This window comes from Exophiala aquamarina, assembly GCF_000709125.1.
Source record: "Exophiala aquamarina CBS 119918 chromosome Unknown aczIA-supercont1.3, whole genome shotgun sequence".
Taxonomy (NCBI): Eukaryota; Fungi; Ascomycota; class Eurotiomycetes; order Chaetothyriales; family Herpotrichiellaceae; genus Exophiala; species Exophiala aquamarina.
Window position 1 is genome coordinate 4,444,162 of NW_013550585.1, and position 16,996 is coordinate 4,461,157.

General features: G+C 46.8%; 6 protein-coding genes across 6 annotated transcripts; 5 read left to right on the forward strand and 1 right to left on the reverse strand.

The window, feature by feature from the left end:
- Nucleotides 1–320: 320 nt before the first annotated feature.
- Nucleotides 321–2,407, forward strand: A1O9_05150 (uncharacterized protein; the record flags this gene model as incomplete). The annotated part of the gene is made up of 8 exons (XM_013407435.1): nucleotides 321–505; nucleotides 639–920; nucleotides 973–1,041; nucleotides 1,096–1,298; nucleotides 1,359–1,853; nucleotides 1,906–1,993; nucleotides 2,046–2,209; nucleotides 2,274–2,407. The coding sequence occupies 8 exons, from the start codon at nucleotides 321–323 to the stop codon at nucleotides 2,405–2,407; spliced, it is 1,620 nt and encodes a 539-aa protein (XP_013262889.1).
- Nucleotides 2,408–2,985: 578 nt separating this feature from the next.
- On the forward strand, nucleotides 2,986–3,283 carry A1O9_05151 (uncharacterized protein; the record flags this gene model as incomplete). Its single annotated transcript, XM_013407436.1, has 2 exons — nucleotides 2,986–3,079; nucleotides 3,129–3,283. 2 exons carry the CDS (start codon nucleotides 2,986–2,988, stop codon nucleotides 3,281–3,283), a joined length of 249 nt encoding a protein of 82 aa, XP_013262890.1.
- A 502-nt stretch (nucleotides 3,284–3,785) lies between these two features.
- A1O9_05152 (uncharacterized protein) lies at nucleotides 3,786–5,846 on the reverse strand (the record flags this gene model as incomplete). Its single annotated transcript, XM_013407437.1, has 2 exons — nucleotides 3,786–4,731; nucleotides 5,023–5,846. 2 exons carry the CDS (start codon nucleotides 5,844–5,846, stop codon nucleotides 3,786–3,788), a joined length of 1,770 nt encoding a protein of 589 aa, XP_013262891.1.
- Nucleotides 5,847–7,717: 1,871 nt separating this feature from the next.
- On the forward strand, nucleotides 7,718–8,873 carry A1O9_05153 (uncharacterized protein; the record flags this gene model as incomplete). The annotated part of the gene is made up of 3 exons (XM_013407438.1): nucleotides 7,718–7,990; nucleotides 8,035–8,538; nucleotides 8,595–8,873. 3 exons carry the CDS (start codon nucleotides 7,718–7,720, stop codon nucleotides 8,871–8,873), a joined length of 1,056 nt encoding a protein of 351 aa, XP_013262892.1.
- Nucleotides 8,874–10,071: 1,198 nt separating this feature from the next.
- On the forward strand, nucleotides 10,072–11,789 carry A1O9_05154 (uncharacterized protein; the record flags this gene model as incomplete). The annotated part of the gene is made up of 5 exons (XM_013407439.1): nucleotides 10,072–10,285; nucleotides 10,333–10,876; nucleotides 10,926–10,989; nucleotides 11,062–11,408; nucleotides 11,471–11,789. 5 exons carry the CDS (start codon nucleotides 10,072–10,074, stop codon nucleotides 11,787–11,789), a joined length of 1,488 nt encoding a protein of 495 aa, XP_013262893.1.
- A 1,308-nt stretch (nucleotides 11,790–13,097) lies between these two features.
- Nucleotides 13,098–14,834, forward strand: A1O9_05155 (uncharacterized protein; the record flags this gene model as incomplete). Its single annotated transcript, XM_013407440.1, has 8 exons — nucleotides 13,098–13,255; nucleotides 13,315–13,408; nucleotides 13,468–13,592; nucleotides 13,653–13,911; nucleotides 13,968–14,228; nucleotides 14,286–14,386; nucleotides 14,441–14,506; nucleotides 14,558–14,834. 8 exons carry the CDS (start codon nucleotides 13,098–13,100, stop codon nucleotides 14,832–14,834), a joined length of 1,341 nt encoding a protein of 446 aa, XP_013262894.1.
- Between the last annotated feature and the right edge of the window lie 2,162 nt (nucleotides 14,835–16,996).

A 16,996-nucleotide genomic window follows, 5' to 3' on the forward strand; every position in this document is an offset into this window, starting at 1 on the left:
TCATTGGAAAAGTGGCAGTGGATTATGGAAACACCCCATCTTTGTCTCCGTGATACGCCAGAACTGTCCGGGGCCGGTGAATCCAAATGACGGGATACGAAAATTCCGTTCAGCTTTTCCATAACCACACTATCATTCTGCATTCGGCGGTGTCCCGTCGGCCCGGACTGCTCGATCTCGTACTCAGACTTACGGTCATTCATATAGAAGGCTTTGCCACAAACCCGCAGGCACAAAAGGCACGCTTTAATAAGGAGTTGAGCATCGCCTTGCGACAACAAATTATGATAGCCAGTCAAGATTTTCTCCGTTCAAACACGATGGTGCAAATCAAAAATGATCCTCTCTTCAACCCCAGGCCACTACGGGTCGTATGCGTTGGTGCAGGATTTGGTGGACTGTTAGTTGCACATCAAGTCAAATACAACAAACAATTTGACGGTTTTATTGACTTTCAAATCTATGAAAAGAATGCTGGTGTTGGTGGTACATGGTTTGAAAACAGGTATGTCCGGGCGTCTCCTTCAATCCAGAACCAAACTTTCTGGCGACGGAACTTGAATTTGAACTCTGAAATCTCCGGAGGAACATATACAATGGCTTTTCGAGAGCCAATCTGACCTGAGACTGTGCTTTAGATACCCTGGAGTGGCATGTGATGTTCCAGCACACCTTTATACTTTTCCCTTCGAGCAAAATCCGGACTGGTCATCATTCTACGTATCGGGACCTGAAATTTTAGCATACATTACGTCTGTCACCAAGAAATACGGCCTTGACCAGAAAGTCAAATTCAGATCAAAAGTTGTGGAATCGGTCTGGGATGATGACAGCGCTAAATGGAAGCTCAAGGTCGACGTGTCTGGCAAGATCATGGATGATGAATGCGACGTTTTAATCAACGCGGCAGGGTTTTTGAAGTAAATTGTTTTATCCCTCCCGCACAAGACATAACGGACTGATGTTTTGCAGCAAGTGGGACTGGCCCGCTATCGATGGACTAAATGATTTCAAGGGCAAAGCTGTGCATAGCGCTGACTGGTATGTGTAGCTGGTTGATGAACAATGTTCAAGTTTCCTGAAGACTTTACGCAGGGATGAGGATTTGGTCTGGAGCAACCAACGTGTCGCAATTATTGGAAATGGCTCATCTGCCATCCAGATAGCTCCTCACATCCAACGGACGGCTTCGAAGATGGTCAATTTCATTCGGTCCCCCACCTGGATATCTGCGAATTACTTGACAGATTGGACCAAAGATGGTGCAAACTTCAAATATACGGAAGAAGAAAAACGCAGTTTCCGCGAAAATCCGGAGAAGCTCTTTGCTTTGAGAAAATAATTGGAGCACGAGTGAGAATTCTACCCTAACTTCCTTGATTGCGCAAGAAACTCACACATTTCTAGGATGAATCAGTTCTTTTATGCACTGTTTCCTGATGCTCAACTGCAGAAGGTAACCTTGACCGCAACCAAAAAGCTGATGGAAGATAGACTATCAAATGCTCCAGAGTTGAGGGAGAAACTCATCCCCACCTGGCCTGTTGGATGTCGCCGGTTGACTCCAGGAGACGGTTATCTCGAAGCAATTTCTGCCTCAAATGCTAGGTGCAACTTCAGTCCTATACTCAATATTACCCCAACAGGGATTCAGACTGAGCAGGAACATGAGGAGTTTGACATTATTATCTGTGCGACTGGCTTCAACGTGAGCTTCCGTCCTTTCTGGAAGATGATAGGGCGAAATGGCGTCGATTTGAATACGGAATGGGCTGCACTCCCTGAAGCGTACTTCGGCGTCTGTGCTCCTGACCATCCGAACTATTTTGTTTTTAATGGGCCCAACAGCCCTGGTATGTCTCTAAGCATCCATGTGATGAGATATCGGGAAGCTAACAGTCGCAGTCGGGCACGGGGTCCTTCTGAGCAGTATGCTCCTCGTTGCTCAATGGATGCTTAAGTGGTGCAAGAAGATTTCCACAGAGGATATTAAGTAAGCCTCCACCATCATAAACGTATCAGATATCCAAGATCTGACAAGCTAGGTCTGTATGCGTAACACGCGAAGCTGTACGAGATTACAATGAGTATTCGCAAGAGGTTCTCAAGGGCACTGTATGGGCAGCAGACTGCAAGAGCTGGTACAAGAATGGGAAGACCGAGGGGAAAGTGACAGCTCTGTATGCGGGCAGTGTGCTACACTTCAGAAGTATGTTAGGACCCCAATATCATCAAGTTCCAACACCAAGGACACCAACGATCGATTATCACAGAAATCATCGAAAGCTTTCGAGTGGAGGACTTTAAGCTCGAGTACCAGTCTGCGAATCGCTTTCGGTTTATGGGTAACGGGTTTGCTAAGGTCGAAGCTGAGGGAGGGAACGTGTCGTATTACCTCGACATGTAGGGCGTCAAAGGTAGGCGATTATGACAGAAATTCTACATGGAGAACGGCACAAAAGGTATCCATGCTGGGTACTCATGATAAATACAGATTAGTCGTGTCAGTGCTCTGACCGTGGCTTCTAGTATAAGAAAGCTCCATTCGAGCTCATTGGGCCTAACCTTGAGCACTAATCGAAATGGTAGTGGACGTCTCTCGTAATGTAGGATAAACGTTAAGGCGAAATCTATCTTCGGAGCCAGCCTGATCCGAAAGAGTCTTCGGTCCGGGTTGACTCCGAAACCTACAACTCATCTCATGAATACCTTCATCCCTTCCGACAAACTATTGGGAAGCAGCGGATCCACAAGTCGAGCTTACCCAAGGAAAGAATGTCAGTGATGTCGCAAAAGAAGTGGGCGTTTCGCATATGATATTTTCCTCGCTACACAATGTAACTGAAGCAACTGCTGGTCGAATGAAGCATGTTCCTCACTTCGATACGAAAGTCGACATAATGAAATACATTCGGGCTTCCGGCTTCCGGCTTCCCGTTGACATCGTTCGTTCTGCCTGGATATTTTATGTCAACTTACGCACCGATGATTCAAAAGGGAGCTGATGAAAACTATAAGCTTGCGTACCAAGTGGGCAAAGCTGCCCAGTTCCCTCTGTTTGCGCCAGTGGAAGACACAGGTCAGTTCCACATAGCACCATCCAGGTCGCCTTGTCTAACTATGCGCAGGAAAGTTCGTGAAGCCAGCGCTGAAGAGATCTGACCAATTCAATGGAAAGCAAATTCTGGCCGCGACAGACTATTATACCGTTGACCGCATTACATCTGAGTTCCAAGAAGTCACAGGAAAGAGCATCCGATATGTTCAAGTTAGACCGGAGTAGTATAAGTCTTTCCTCCCAGAACCTATTGCCCAAGAAATGTTGGAGAACCATTTTTTTTTACCTGAGTCTCCAGGCTATTATAAAGGAGAGAGCCTAAAAGACAGTCTTAGTGCCCTAGAAGATGCACCTACAACATGGAAGGAGTTTGTAGCAAAAAATTTCAAATAAAGTGGTGAATCTTGTCAACAGTTTAAGGACGACAGTGACGTTTAAAAACATGTTCTATTCATGCCGATAGAACGAGCATTCAGGTAGGTTAAAATTTCGCTGCCAACTCTACTATATCGTGAAACCTATAGGGTGCCTAGTTGATTATATGATTATCAAAAAACATGCGTATCTGGTGCAATGCTGACTGATTGGCAACATAATGTCTCAACCCGAATTCTTATCCTCCAGTCTCCATCGTGATACTTTCCTCCGGATGCTGGTTTTAGCATTCAGTAGGGTCTGGCTCAAATCATCTGATGTCCATGGAACAATGGATCTAATGGTCAAGCGTTCAGGTGATGTCCCTCCAGTTCTGTGCTTGCGAAACGACCGATGGTTTCCTTTTCGCAAATTTCCGCGCATGAAGATCGTAATGCTGGAGAAGACTTTCGAGAGTACCACAGTTTCGTTGACAGCTCCAAACAACACAAATATGCGTTCTCTGCTTCAATTCTAATATTTCACGATTTATGAAGCGTCGAGAAAGCGTGGCTGGCATTCCAAGAACTGAAGCAACAAATGCTTCGGCGTTGGCACTCACAGATTTTGCTGGATCAAAGTCCTTTGATGTTGCATCATGAGGATATAGGTTAATATGGTACTGGTCACTTGCCGGATCCCACAAGTCAAGTTCTAAAGAATGTACTGAGCTTTTTGAAGTTGATTCCTCTCCCACATGTGTGATGATCATTCTCCCTTCGAGTGGCCGCAAGTCGACCGCCAGCTTCCGAAGATGCCTTTCACGGCCGTGGATTTCTGTATTCGAGTTCGGATCAACGACAACCCAATTCTCGTGCCAAGGCGCATAAGCAGCACCGGCTTCCGTTAGGGATGTAAAATCACCGTGAGGCACAGCTAGTGGCATACAGCTCCGAATTGGTTGAATCGAAGTGACAGGGTTTTGGAGAGACTCTCCAGGCTTGCGAGCAGCTTTTGCTTCTTCTATGACACTTTTGCAAACAAAAAAGAAGTCAATGAAGTCAAGAAACCGCTCTATGTCGCTATTACTTGTCATTGCTCCGAGACTGACCCTAACAACGCCGGTTGGCTTTCCACCGAGGAAGTCCAGATCATCTCCGCAGCGCATACCGTATGAAAAATTCCGCCTCATCTCCCATGGACGGAAACCAAAGATGGTTGCAATCCCACCAGGATTACATAAGGATCCAGTCCGAAACTGAAAGCCGCATGCAGAAGCAAGTGCCTCGACTCTGGTCTTGCCAATCAGCATACCGTTTCTATCATGAATGTTCAACGATATAATAGGCCCTTGAGTATGTGAGTCACCGTACTGCCCTGCAGGATCTTTGTAAATGGTGACCACTCTTGTTCCGTTCTCGTGCCTGAAACTTTCCAGTGCCGTATAGAGGTACCGAGATAACACTGCACCATGAAGTGCCACTTGAACCGAGTTGGGATAAAGTAGACAGTGTGACCTCATCGCATGCTTCAACGCCAGTATGTTGTGAAAGGGAAGAGTTCCATCTTCAAGTGCCTCGTGGACCTGCTTTTAGTGAGTTTGATGCCACGAGTCCCCAACTGCAATGACCATCTCCGCAGTACCACCCCCAAAATACTTCCGGGAAAGCAGCATTGGAGCTGCCTCTCTTCTGACAATAAGAGCCCCAAGATCAGGGAAGCCAAATATCTTGTATAAGGAAAGCGCAATAAAGTCCGGGGCAAACGTTTGATCGTTAAGATTAAGGTTGCTGGTGGTCAAGTATGAAGCTGCGTCAAGCAAGGTATAGACTTGTTTATTTTGCACACTCACAACTCGCCTGATCTGGCTTCCCCATGCCAATGGAGGGCGGTATCCTGTCATGTTAGACTGAGCTGGATATCCGAACAGCGCAAGCCGCCCTGGGTACAAGACGTCGCTATCGATCCAGTGATTGACTTCATCATCTGAACGAAAGCAATGATGACCATTTTTGGCGAGTTCTCTCACTCCGACGAGGCTGGAATGAGAGTCCTTGTGGTACCCATACCAAAAGCCTTCATCCTGGTCCTGAAATGCATGTGCAACTAACTTGATGGCAGCGGTAGCGTTCGGGACAAATATCAGATCAAAGTCGTCTAATGAAGCACCGAAACGCTTCAACACTTCCGTTCTGACTTCACGGATAACCGCGGTGCTCAAGGAGGACGATGGTGAGGCCGAGTGTGGGTTACCGTATAAGTTTGCAGTCATGTCGGCGGCAAAAGACTGGATAGCCGATTGTGGGTACAGTGTGGCACCGACATGGTCGAGATATGTTGTGTGAGCAAGTTGTGGGTACTCCTTTTGCATTGTTTCTGCTTTCCATAACTTTGCTTCCTCATCGTAAATGGCCGAGGGTTTTGGGCGAGCCATTTTGACCACCGGTATGGACGAAACTCAAGAGGGAGACAGAGACTGAACATGTAGTATTCCTTCAATGGTAGCACGGATTCTGTAGAAGAATCGTAGGAGTGGATGTATATTAAGCTCTCACCAGAAATTGTCAATGAGTAACCCAGATCTTGAACATGGATTCAGCCCTTTTAACGGGTGTCGCACGATAAAGGTGCCAACTATTAATCTGGAAAGCTAACAGATCGATGTGCTAAATGTAGCGAGAAGTGTACTGGGTGAAGCGATATTTGTCCCCTGGTGGACGATTCCCTCAGCTCGGCATAAGGTACGCCTTGCCGGCCTTGCCAGCAAAACATAGTGTCGAGGCCCGGCGAGCTCGAACTAGGAGCTTACGACGTATGATGATCCCCTCAAACGATGGCAGTAGGTGCTTACATATTATGAATGACATTAATTTGTAACAAGCTGGTGGCAGACATTCCCATTTGCCACCCCTGCATGGATTGCGTGCACCCCGTGGTTTGGACCCCACAAAACAAGGAGGGCGTTCAACTTCATCCGCCACGATATGCAAACCCGCTTGAAAGTGAGTGGCCACGACGTACTCAGCTCCCCGTAGCTGATTATGAGTACGCCGTAGTTACCTGAGATTGTCGGTACGAGGCCGTGCAGTGCTTCACAGGCGTGGAGTGGGCTAGCGGCATATTCGAGAATCAACTTTGTTTGGTCATGCGCACTGCCGGGTCGAGCAGACGATTGACGCAACCTGCAAACAGGAAGTTCCTGTCCGCCCTGACATTACGTAGATGGTGAAAAGTTTGGAACGTCGTTCGCAGTAGCTGAGGCTGAACTGGTCATTAGTGAGACGTACTCAGCCCCGACTGTAACTCGGCGGCTCAATATCAGTGGGTGCCGATGCATGATCATTCGCCTACCTATGAGACCACAACCGTTGATATGATTCCGCCTGCTAGCCATGGGATACTATTCATGAAGGGGAATACTATGCGTAGAGTGAAGGACCTTGGGAGGCTTAAGGGCGCCCTACTCTTTGCCCTGTACGGATACTCTACATCCAGATACGAGGTAACTGTACTAAAGAGTCGATTACCAGCGCTAAAGGTCTTGGCGCCAAGTAGCGCCGATCGCCGAGGAAGCTTCGTATTTTAGCGCCCTACTCGTAACTGGAAATACTACTCACGTGATTGATGTTCTCTGTTAGGAAACCCCCCGCGGCTGATTAGTCACCACGAAAGTTAATCTGAAGCTCTTTTTGCTTGTGATTTTTGCCTTGCTCGCACGGCCTACAACCCTTTCGTCTAGGACATTCGATTACCACGAGGACTACGGGCAACGCAACTACTCAGCGCCACGAGGCTGCATATGGTTGATGCGCCAACATGCCTCACTTAAAACAGCGCCGTTACCTTGTCCGCCGACCTCGCGTTCTTCAATATTTTCACAAAGGGGAGTTGCGTCGTGAACTTGACGAAGAACGCGTAGCGGGCCGATTTGAGCTATTTTTCGACTTACTATGTGTGTAACGCCTGAGACTACATCTGAGCCTGTTCGTTTTCGTCAAACTAACCGCCATAGACGTTGCGATTGTAGGTTGCCATAACTCACAAAAGGCTTTAAGAATGGGATGAGACCACACACTGAATGACTTAGATTGCAAATTTAGCGGATCATCTCGCTGAGGAGCCCACAGCTGCAAACCTACTCAAATTCGTGCTTGTTTTCACCCCAGCGTGGTATCTGGTCGCTGTTTATCCTGTGATGACGGACCTGAGCTAATCCCAGGCAGGCACGCATGGGCTGACCAAAAGGAGAATGCCAATAACTACTACAACGACGATGTCCTTCAACGTCTTGGTGTCCTTTGGATCATGGCCGTGTTGGTAGTCTATGGCAACAATGCCAATCTAGTTGCTGAAGACAACGCAGCGTTGAGGGCGACAGTCGTTTCTTACATCGTCCTTCGCTTCTCACAGATCTGCTTCTATGCGCTTTACAGCATCGCCAGTCACCACCACCGGACTCAAAATCGTGCTTATTTCCTTCTCATCTCCATAAGCATATGTATCTGGATACCGCTACTATTTGAGTCTGTCAGTGTCCGAACCAAAGTTGCCGTTGCAATTATTGGGATCATTTACGAAGTAGGTCCCGCGCTGGCCACCAATGAAATTCTGACATGATTTAGGAGGTCTCATACGTCCTGACCTTTGGGCCTTGGGTAGCGAGATGGCTCAACCTTGACTATACAACTGCAGTTGATATTGACCATGAGAACGATCGTTATACGGCATTCACAATCCTCGTTCTAGGAGAATTTACGTATGCAATCCTTGTCGGCTCTCCGGCAAAGGGTGGGCTGAATCTGAACGTCATGCGTGCTATTTGGACCTTAGTCATAGCTTTCTGCTTCAACTCGATGTATGTGTACTGCGATGGGTCAGTCGATCATAAACACCCAATTCGCCGGGCTGTCTGGAGCGCTTTTGCGTGGCTTTTGATCCATTTGCCACTGTCTGGTGGCCTTTTGGTGGGTGGGCACATCTCAGCGGCCACGGTGAGGAATAGTCATCTGACCCCGGGACAACGATGGCTATGGGGAGGCGGACTCGGTGTCGGGACCTTTTGTCTTTTCCTTATTGCTCTGCTCTATGAAGACAACGATCAGGATGGATTGCTGAGGTTTTCTAAGGTAAGCCTGAATTTCGCTTTTCTTGATATTGAAGAAACACGTTGACTGAGCAGCAGACACTGCGACTTTGGCCCCGATTGGCGCTTTCCCTAATATTCATTCTCTTGCCGATAACCTCAGAGGACCAGATCAATTCTACCCAGCTTGTCTCTATCGGCGCAGGCTTGACGCTTGCGGTTGTTGCATGGGAAGTTTTTGGAAGTCTAGAGCGGGACGTTGGTCTATTTGAAAGCTGGCGCAAACACGAAGCTGACGAACTGGACGATGAAGAAGTTCCCATAAACCAATCTGAGGATGATCGTCAGCACTATGAGACTTTCAATGACGGTTCATAGGGCATATCCTGGAGCTTTCATTCAGTGGAAATTATAGCCCAGCCGATCATATTGGCAGATGTTTGACCCCGGCTAGTCGAATGTGCCAATTTGGACTGCAGGGCGCACCTTTGTCAGTCGCAGGTGCTGTATGTTTCAAATCTGTAGCATTGGGCGAAGTTTTCACGATCGGAAACACTTGTTGCAAGTCAACCCTGAACTTCTTCCGCATCGGCTCTGCCTTACAGGCGACCTACTAAAATTTCATCAGCATATGAAAACAAGATGCGAAGTCATGAAATTTCCAACTCTTCAGAACATATCATTTTTGGATCTAGCTCCTACCACTGCGGGCAACAGCCCAGCTAATGGTGGGTGTACAGGCTGAGCATGCCTGTGTCCCACAAAGCGGCATGACCATGAAGGCCCATCTACTTTGGTGGATATGACTGCCGCAAATGAAGTGTCAATTATTTTGGTAAAGTTCGACATGCGTAGTCTTACTAAGAGCTGTTCAGCCATATCGCGTATGTGACAATCCATCGACTACACTCCGAACATTCAACAAAAGCACTCGCTCATCAACAACTTCGCTTTCCATTTCTGGTAAAACTCCTGCGATACATGATAACTTCATTGCCTTGGCTGCTGGTTATTGTTGCCAGAGTGCCCATCGGGGTCACTTTTCTGGTCGAGCTGTTGCCTTGAAGGATGCCCCTTCTCCTTGTCTAGACTCCCGCTGCGGTTGATGATGAACGATCCTGGGAGCTGCAAGTCAATCCAAGAGTAGGGATTGCCAAGCCAGTTGCTTCTCCCAAAAAACAGGATGGCCTGATCGTCCACCGTCCGACCCTCCGGCTTCTTTGTCTTGCGCCATGTACGGATATTCGGACACCCACGCCATTAGGCGAAGCTAGGTAGGTAGGTTCGCATATGGATTGTGCAATGTTGGCCACACCTGGTGCTCGATGATAGCGCCGAGTGTGGCCATACGACTACGAAACTAAACCTCAACTGGAGTTTGATGTTGGAGCTATCGAGACATGACTTTCTAAATGGACTTGAACATCTGCTTCGTGAAAGCTACTCTCACAACCTTCAACTGGATATAAGTGGCCGACATACGAAAAGTATTTGACCCAGGAACGAATGCCAGTGTTCTTTGGCAACCTCTTTCAACAGTATTTTTCTGACACGAAACCACTTGTCCCTCGCTCCAATGTCGATTCTCAACGTGTTATCAAGTCGCTACTCGGAGCTCGATGCTGTGCAACCCAAGGATACTGAATCTTCTGTCAAGCGATTCCCGCCATCGGGAATCTCTGTCCTTATTGTGGGTGCTGGAACATCTGGAGTTTTCGCCGCACTTGAATGCTGGCGAAAAGGACATGAGGTGCGCATCATTGAGAAAGAACCTGAACCTTCTCAGTTGGGTGTGTGGCTGCGACTATGACCTCAGAATACGACACTAATACGGCAGCAGGCGATGCGTATTCAATCGGTCCAAGTGCTATCCGTGCCTTCAAGTCATATCCTGGAATGCTCGAAACAAATGACAAGGTCTCCTATGATCCTTGGCTCGTCTACCATAAGCACACTGGAGAGAAAATGACACCGCCAATATCTGTCTTCGGCGAGTCAAAGCATTCCGATGTCCCTAGCCGAATGCATAGACATCTCCGGCCCAGGTTCCAGAAAATGCTGCTAGATCATCTCGAGAATATTGGAGTGAAGATTGAGTGGGACAAACATGTTGTGGAATACTTTGAAGACATTGATGCTGGGAAGGGCGGTGTGCTCTTGAGTGATAATGAGAGAATCGAAAGCAACCTCGTTATAGCTGCCGATGGCGTGGGCACTAAATCATACAAGATCGTGACTGAGACACCAACTCCTGCCAAGAGCAGTGGTTACTCACTCTACCGCACAGCTTTTCCACTCAAGTACGTGGAATCCGATGAGACACTGATCAAACGATTCCCAGAGTGGGAGGATGGCAAAAGAGTTCTGGAAACGTGGACAGGGTTTGTATCTTTTGGATTATTGTCTTCAGGCTATCGCTGATCTCGACAGACCAGACATGCACGGGTTTGTTTGGCGAACAGACGAAAGGATGATATGGAGCATCACTCACCGTGTAAGTTTCACTTGGACAGAAAGTTTCATGCGCTCGTTCCGAAGATATACTGACAGTACCTTACCTGTGCAGAACACTGGAACAGCTGAAGAGTCATGGAGTACCGTGGTGAACAAAGAAGATGTGTTGAAGTTCACTGCCACCATACCTGACTGGCCAGAAGAAAGGACCAGGTTGATAAAAGCAACGCCAGAAGGTGCAATTACCGACTTCAAACTTGTTTGGCGAGACCCGCAACCACAATGGGTCTCTCCTGGTGGTCGCGTAGTCCAGATAGGAGATGCTGCTCACACTTTCTTGCCCAGTTCCGGCAACGGTGCCACTCAGGGAATTGAGGATGCGATTTCATTGGCAGCTTGTCTCCATATCGCGGGAAGGAACAACATCCCGATCGCTGTCAAAGTCCATAATTTACTACGGTAAGTGCCTGGACTGTACTGTTGGATACTATGGACTACTGGCTTATTCCTCGCTCGAATAGATGCGAACGAGTGAACTGTGCTCAGCTTATGGGCTGTGTCGCACAGACTAACAGGCACACTCTGGACTGGAAAGTGGTTAATGGAGACAAGGACCATCTGAAGAAAACCCGAAGGTATGGACGATGGATTTGGAGTCACGATGCAGAGATGTATGCATACGAAAATTATGGGAAGGCGTTGATGCATCTGACTACTGGGACACCCTTTCAGAACACAAACATCCCGCCAGGGTATACTTGCAAGCCATGGACGATTGCAGATGTGCTAAACAAGCGAGAAGCGGGAGAGTCATTGCTTAGTGTTGGCGACTGGAGCTGATTTGAAAACGTCAATCTTCATTGTTTGAACGAAAGATTTGCATGAGAGAGTCCACAAATTTTATCCCTTACTGTATTGTGTACAATAACCATCGTTTCTTCTGCACAAAGAGATAGTTGGAACCATCATCAATTTTTCTGGAGTTTTGCGGAGTCTGGTTACATGAAAATGGTTAAAGGTTAGACATATGTACGCGTGAAGAGATGTTCCCGGTCATTGTGGTAGCATACACGGTAACAGGAGTATGCGCAGGTCCAAATCTGTCACCAAGATCATGATCTCATAGAATGAGCAGATCGTACCATCTCGGTCCCGTGGTGAATCGGCAGAAAATATTTCATGGGGCTACTCTGAAGGTCATACACGCAACAAGATCTGTCACCGCTTCTCATCCTTCTACGACGTAAACGACGGTCGTCATAATTAGTAGCAGCTTGCTAACTATTGAAAGATGGCCATCTCTGTAATAGGACGGCGAGCAAAGACAGTGAAAGGCCACTCTCAATGAGTAACAAGTGGATTATAACTATGTCATCTTCTATGTTGTCTCCCTCAAAGGAAAAAAGATCAGTGAGGGTTAAGTGAGGGGTGGTAAATGAATGAGTGGGTGGCAGGTGTAGATCTTCTTGGCGTCATCATGTGACAATCTCCCATTTCAGGACGCTGTCGCCTGGCGGTCAAGAAACGGAATTCCGTTCGATACACGAAAAGGCTGGTGCTCATGGAATCAGGAGGCCTCAACTTAGCCTACATCTTAGCGACGATACAGGCGAATCATATCAGGTTTATATGTCTCGCGTGAGGCAGCCTCCCCTGACAGCGGACGCACGGAAGGTCGGAGGGTCGGAGGTTCAAAATGGAGAGAACGAGGTGAGCGCCGCCAACAGCACTTCATGCAATTTCATCAAAAAACTTATCAATACTCAGGAAGAGCGTCAGTTTCGAAAGATTGTTGACGAATACCCCGCGGCTTAGACTTCGCCAGAGGTCATGTACTCGTCAACAAGATATCTTCACTAGCCTTGGCACTGTGGCTAGATAGCTCAGCCAGCCCTTCATGCCTGTAAGAGCAACCATATCGTCTGAAACGTCTATGATGCCTTATCTCTAGGCTGGTTGGTCGACTCTTTGAGATCTCGATCTCAACTTATATATGGGTTGTCAAAGCAGAATGAACTGGCATTTATTCCAATCACTCAATCGCGACGGCCTTCACCACCTCGAGATATTGATCTTTTACCACCATCTTGCCTGAATTTCGAAATCACTCTTTCAAACATAATCCGTGTGGAAGCCACGAGTGGCAACATGGAATCCCCGCACAAGAGTGAACTAGATGAACTGCCTCAAGATGCGCAAGAAGTAAAAATCAATCCAGTTGACACCAACTCACTTTCGAGGGGTGAGGATGTCGATAGCTGGACCGAGGAAGAAGAGCAACGCGTTAAAAGGAAAATTGACGTTAGGTACTGTTCAACCAAATTGCCGTTGTGTCAATTCAAAAGCTAATCTGCATGCTCACTAGGATTTTGCCTCTTCTGGCAATTTGTTATATGCTTCAACTTCTGGACAAGACGTCGTTATCCGGTGCTTCGATCCTGGGTATCATTCAAGACCTGGTGAGTTGCGCAAGCCCCTAGCTGTCACGGTACCGGGAAACTGGCTCATGTGTTTGCAGAAACTCGTAGGAAGCCAGTATTCATGGTCTTCCTCCATTTTCTACTTTGGCTTCCTTGTCTTTAGCTATCCCACTTCGGTGCTCATGGTCAAGTATCCAATTGGTAAATATGTCTCTTCAACAGTGTAAGTTCTTCGACAACGTGAGGGATAGACTTGACTGCTCTTACTAACGCCAATTTATAGTATCGTTTGGGCCGGTGTTATCATGCTTCATGCTGCTTGCTACAACTGGGGCGGCCTGATGGCCGTCAGAGCGTTCCTTGGAGTCGCCGAAGCTTCTTGCACACCTGCTTTCGCTATTTTGATAGGCCTTTTTTACAAACGAAGTGAGCAGCCATCACGCCAGAACCTATGGTTTCTCGGACAAGCTGTCGGAGGTGCCTGCGGTGCAATCATTACCTGGGCAGTCACTTTCCTGGAAGGCGCACTGGACACATGGCAGGTAAGTCAATGGCCTTGCGACACGTCCAACTCTAGAGGCTGACTCACGGTCGACAGTACCTCTTTCTGATTTATGGAGCAGCGACTATTGTATGGGGGGTTGTCATGCTACTCATGCTCCCTGATCATCCCTCAACAGCACGCTTTTTCACTCTAAGAGAGCGGGAAATTGCAACCCGTCGTCTAGAGTATGAATCGACAAAGAGGTCGTCAGTGTACAAGAAGGGGCAAGTCTTCGAGGCTCTTATGGATCCCCAAGTTTGGTTCATGGCTTTGTACACTTTCACTGTGCATCTCGCCAATGGTGGCATTGCTGCTGTAGGTGATTATGATCCCTTGTCATGCGTATGTTGAACAGGCCCACTAAATTCACAGTTTGGTGTGCTTGTCGTCTCAGGCCTAGGCTTCGACAAGCGAACAACCCTGCTATTGCAAGCACCTATCGCTGGCTTTCAAATGATATTCATCGTGACGGGGTAAGCAAGCAGAACGTCACCATTGCAAGGTTCGTGCATTGACTGAGCTGGCAGAATCTTAGCCACACACTACTTCCAAAATGCTCGTCTTTATGTGATGATCTTCCTTGTTTCATGCAGGTAAGCAGTAAGAATCAGTAATATTTAATCTCGGTAGTAAAAGTCTTTTAGCTTGACTGGCATGACTATGGTATATGCGATTGATCCAGTTCGTTCTGTTGCCCGATATTGTGGCTACTGTCTCACGACTGGCTATGTTGCGTGCTTACCGACGGCCCTTTCAATCATTACCTCGAACGTCACCGGACATACGAAACGATCAACAGCTTTAGGAATGATGGTACGTTTTCTCTACAGTCATATCGGTGGCTCGCCGGAAGTTGCGTTGACGCCTGAGACATGTCTTGAGCGACGATACTGGCTTTCAGCAGACGACCCCTCCCCTTAAACAGGCCCAGCGGTTCTCAGCGAAATTATACAAGTGCATAGTCTCAGGGAGAATCGAGAGCGCTTTCATCAGAACTCTTGAGTCTTTCATGAACTTTACCAAGTGATAGCCCACTTGAGGACGCTGAGGCCTGGTCTACTTTCCTTCCCAATCCCTGCTTAGGTTAATTGGCGCTGATATGAGTTGAGCGAACCACAGTTCATTGGCTATTGTGTTGGAAATATTGCAGGCCCCCAGTTCTATATTGCATCCGAAGCACCGAGATACAGGGTAAGTCACCAGACTAGGCTGCGTTGTTCTCGCCTATCATCTATGCGTTCGCCATTTGCTGACGAAATATCTTCCACAGACCGGACTGGCCTCAGCCGTCTCCTCATTCTCAGCAGGTGTTGCTTTATTGATCGGGCTGAGAGTATACTACATGTGGCAGAATTGGAGACGCAAGGCTGCACCCGGGTTCACCGTACTAGCGCGAAATGTGAACAATGAGAGCAACAAGGATCTGACTGACTTTGAGAATCGAAACTTCTTGTATGTGATGTGAGAAGGCACTTGTTCACAATTTGTTGGAAAGCTAGGCGCGGAACCCCGAGGGTTTGGCCTTTACCTTTTGTTTGGGGGAAGGGGGGTGGCGGGTGACAGGGGGCCATGACGTTGGAACAGGTCGGAAGTAATATATATTTATATATATATCATCCCCGAACTATCGTCCTTCGCTCCTATTTAGCTGACTCATCCCCTACCGCTTTGCTCTCCCGCTAACGACTATTTAGTCCATTCGCTCCCTCGTCTACTCTCTTCTACTCCCTTCCTCTCTTTCCTCCTCCCCTTCCACTCCCTTCTACTCCCTCACGGCTCTAGCCCGCTCCTATCGTACTCCCTTACGTGCCGGTAAGGCTTCCGTTCGGGCTCTAGTCTTATAAGCGCTAACGTTACGTATATCTAGCCTCGTGATAACTTTATCCGACTATATCTATAAGGGCTCGTTTCGGCCCTAATGAAAGGTGAGATTCCTAAGAGAATACTCTACTATTATACGTAGCTAAACGAGGTAAACTAAATCCTCTAGTTCTATAGGATAATACTTCTCTTTTTCTTTTCCTTTTACTATTCTCTCTTTCTCTCCCTCTCTCTATCCTCACATTTTCCTCTACCCTCTCTCTACTTCTCGTATGAATTAATTCTTCTATTTAGTCTTCTAACTATCTAAACGTACATTCCTTACGTTTCATCGTACTTTAACCCTCCCTCTCTAGTCCTCTTCTTTTTCTTTTCTCTCGGTACTTATCTTTTCTCCAGCGCTTCCTACTCTATTCGCTATTTCCTAATGCTAAAGAGAAAGAAAACCGCGGCGGAAGTCTTTAATAAAGCGAAGGAGAATAGCTAGGAGCTAATTACAAACGCTAATATAAATATATAAGAGTATAAGTAACTTAACGAAAACACTAAGATAATCGATTAATTACTATATAGTCCTTAGAACATCGACTATAAGAACTTAAGGAGTCTAAAAACCTCGCATACGATCCGTATAGCCCCTAAGGTCTTATATACCGTGCCCCTTAGTATTTTAGAACTAGTCTTAGTATAGGATAGATACTTCTAGAGTCTACCGTAGTCCTATTTCGTAATAATTACTCTCCTCCTCCGAAGTATACTCGTCCTCGAGTATAGGAGTAGTAGGTAAAAAGTAGCGTCCTAGTATAGCGCTATATACGTTCTATATTAATATTAAAGAAAACGTAATACGTTTCCCTAATCTTAGGGTCGCTTCTAATCCTAACTTATTCTACTCTTAGGAATTATTTCGTATTTACTTTAGTTTACCTAATTCTAGCGAAACTTCGTATACTTCTCGTATTCTAGTATAGTACCTATAGTAAGCTATACCTATAAGGTTAAACTTTTTAATTATTTAATCCTCGCTACTAATTTCCTTTAAGGTCTTAGCGATTAGTCTCTAGGTAAGGAGTATATTAACCTCTCTCTACTCTATCTACCTTTTTCTTTTTTTATATCTCTTATTCCTTAAGACTCCTCTTTCCTTAGTAAGTCCTATAGTTAGCCCTCTACTTTTTACCTACTAATAATATACTAGCTACTTATCTTCCTATCTCTATCTAGAATTTCTATATAAGTTTTTATTTTTTTCTCTTTTCTAG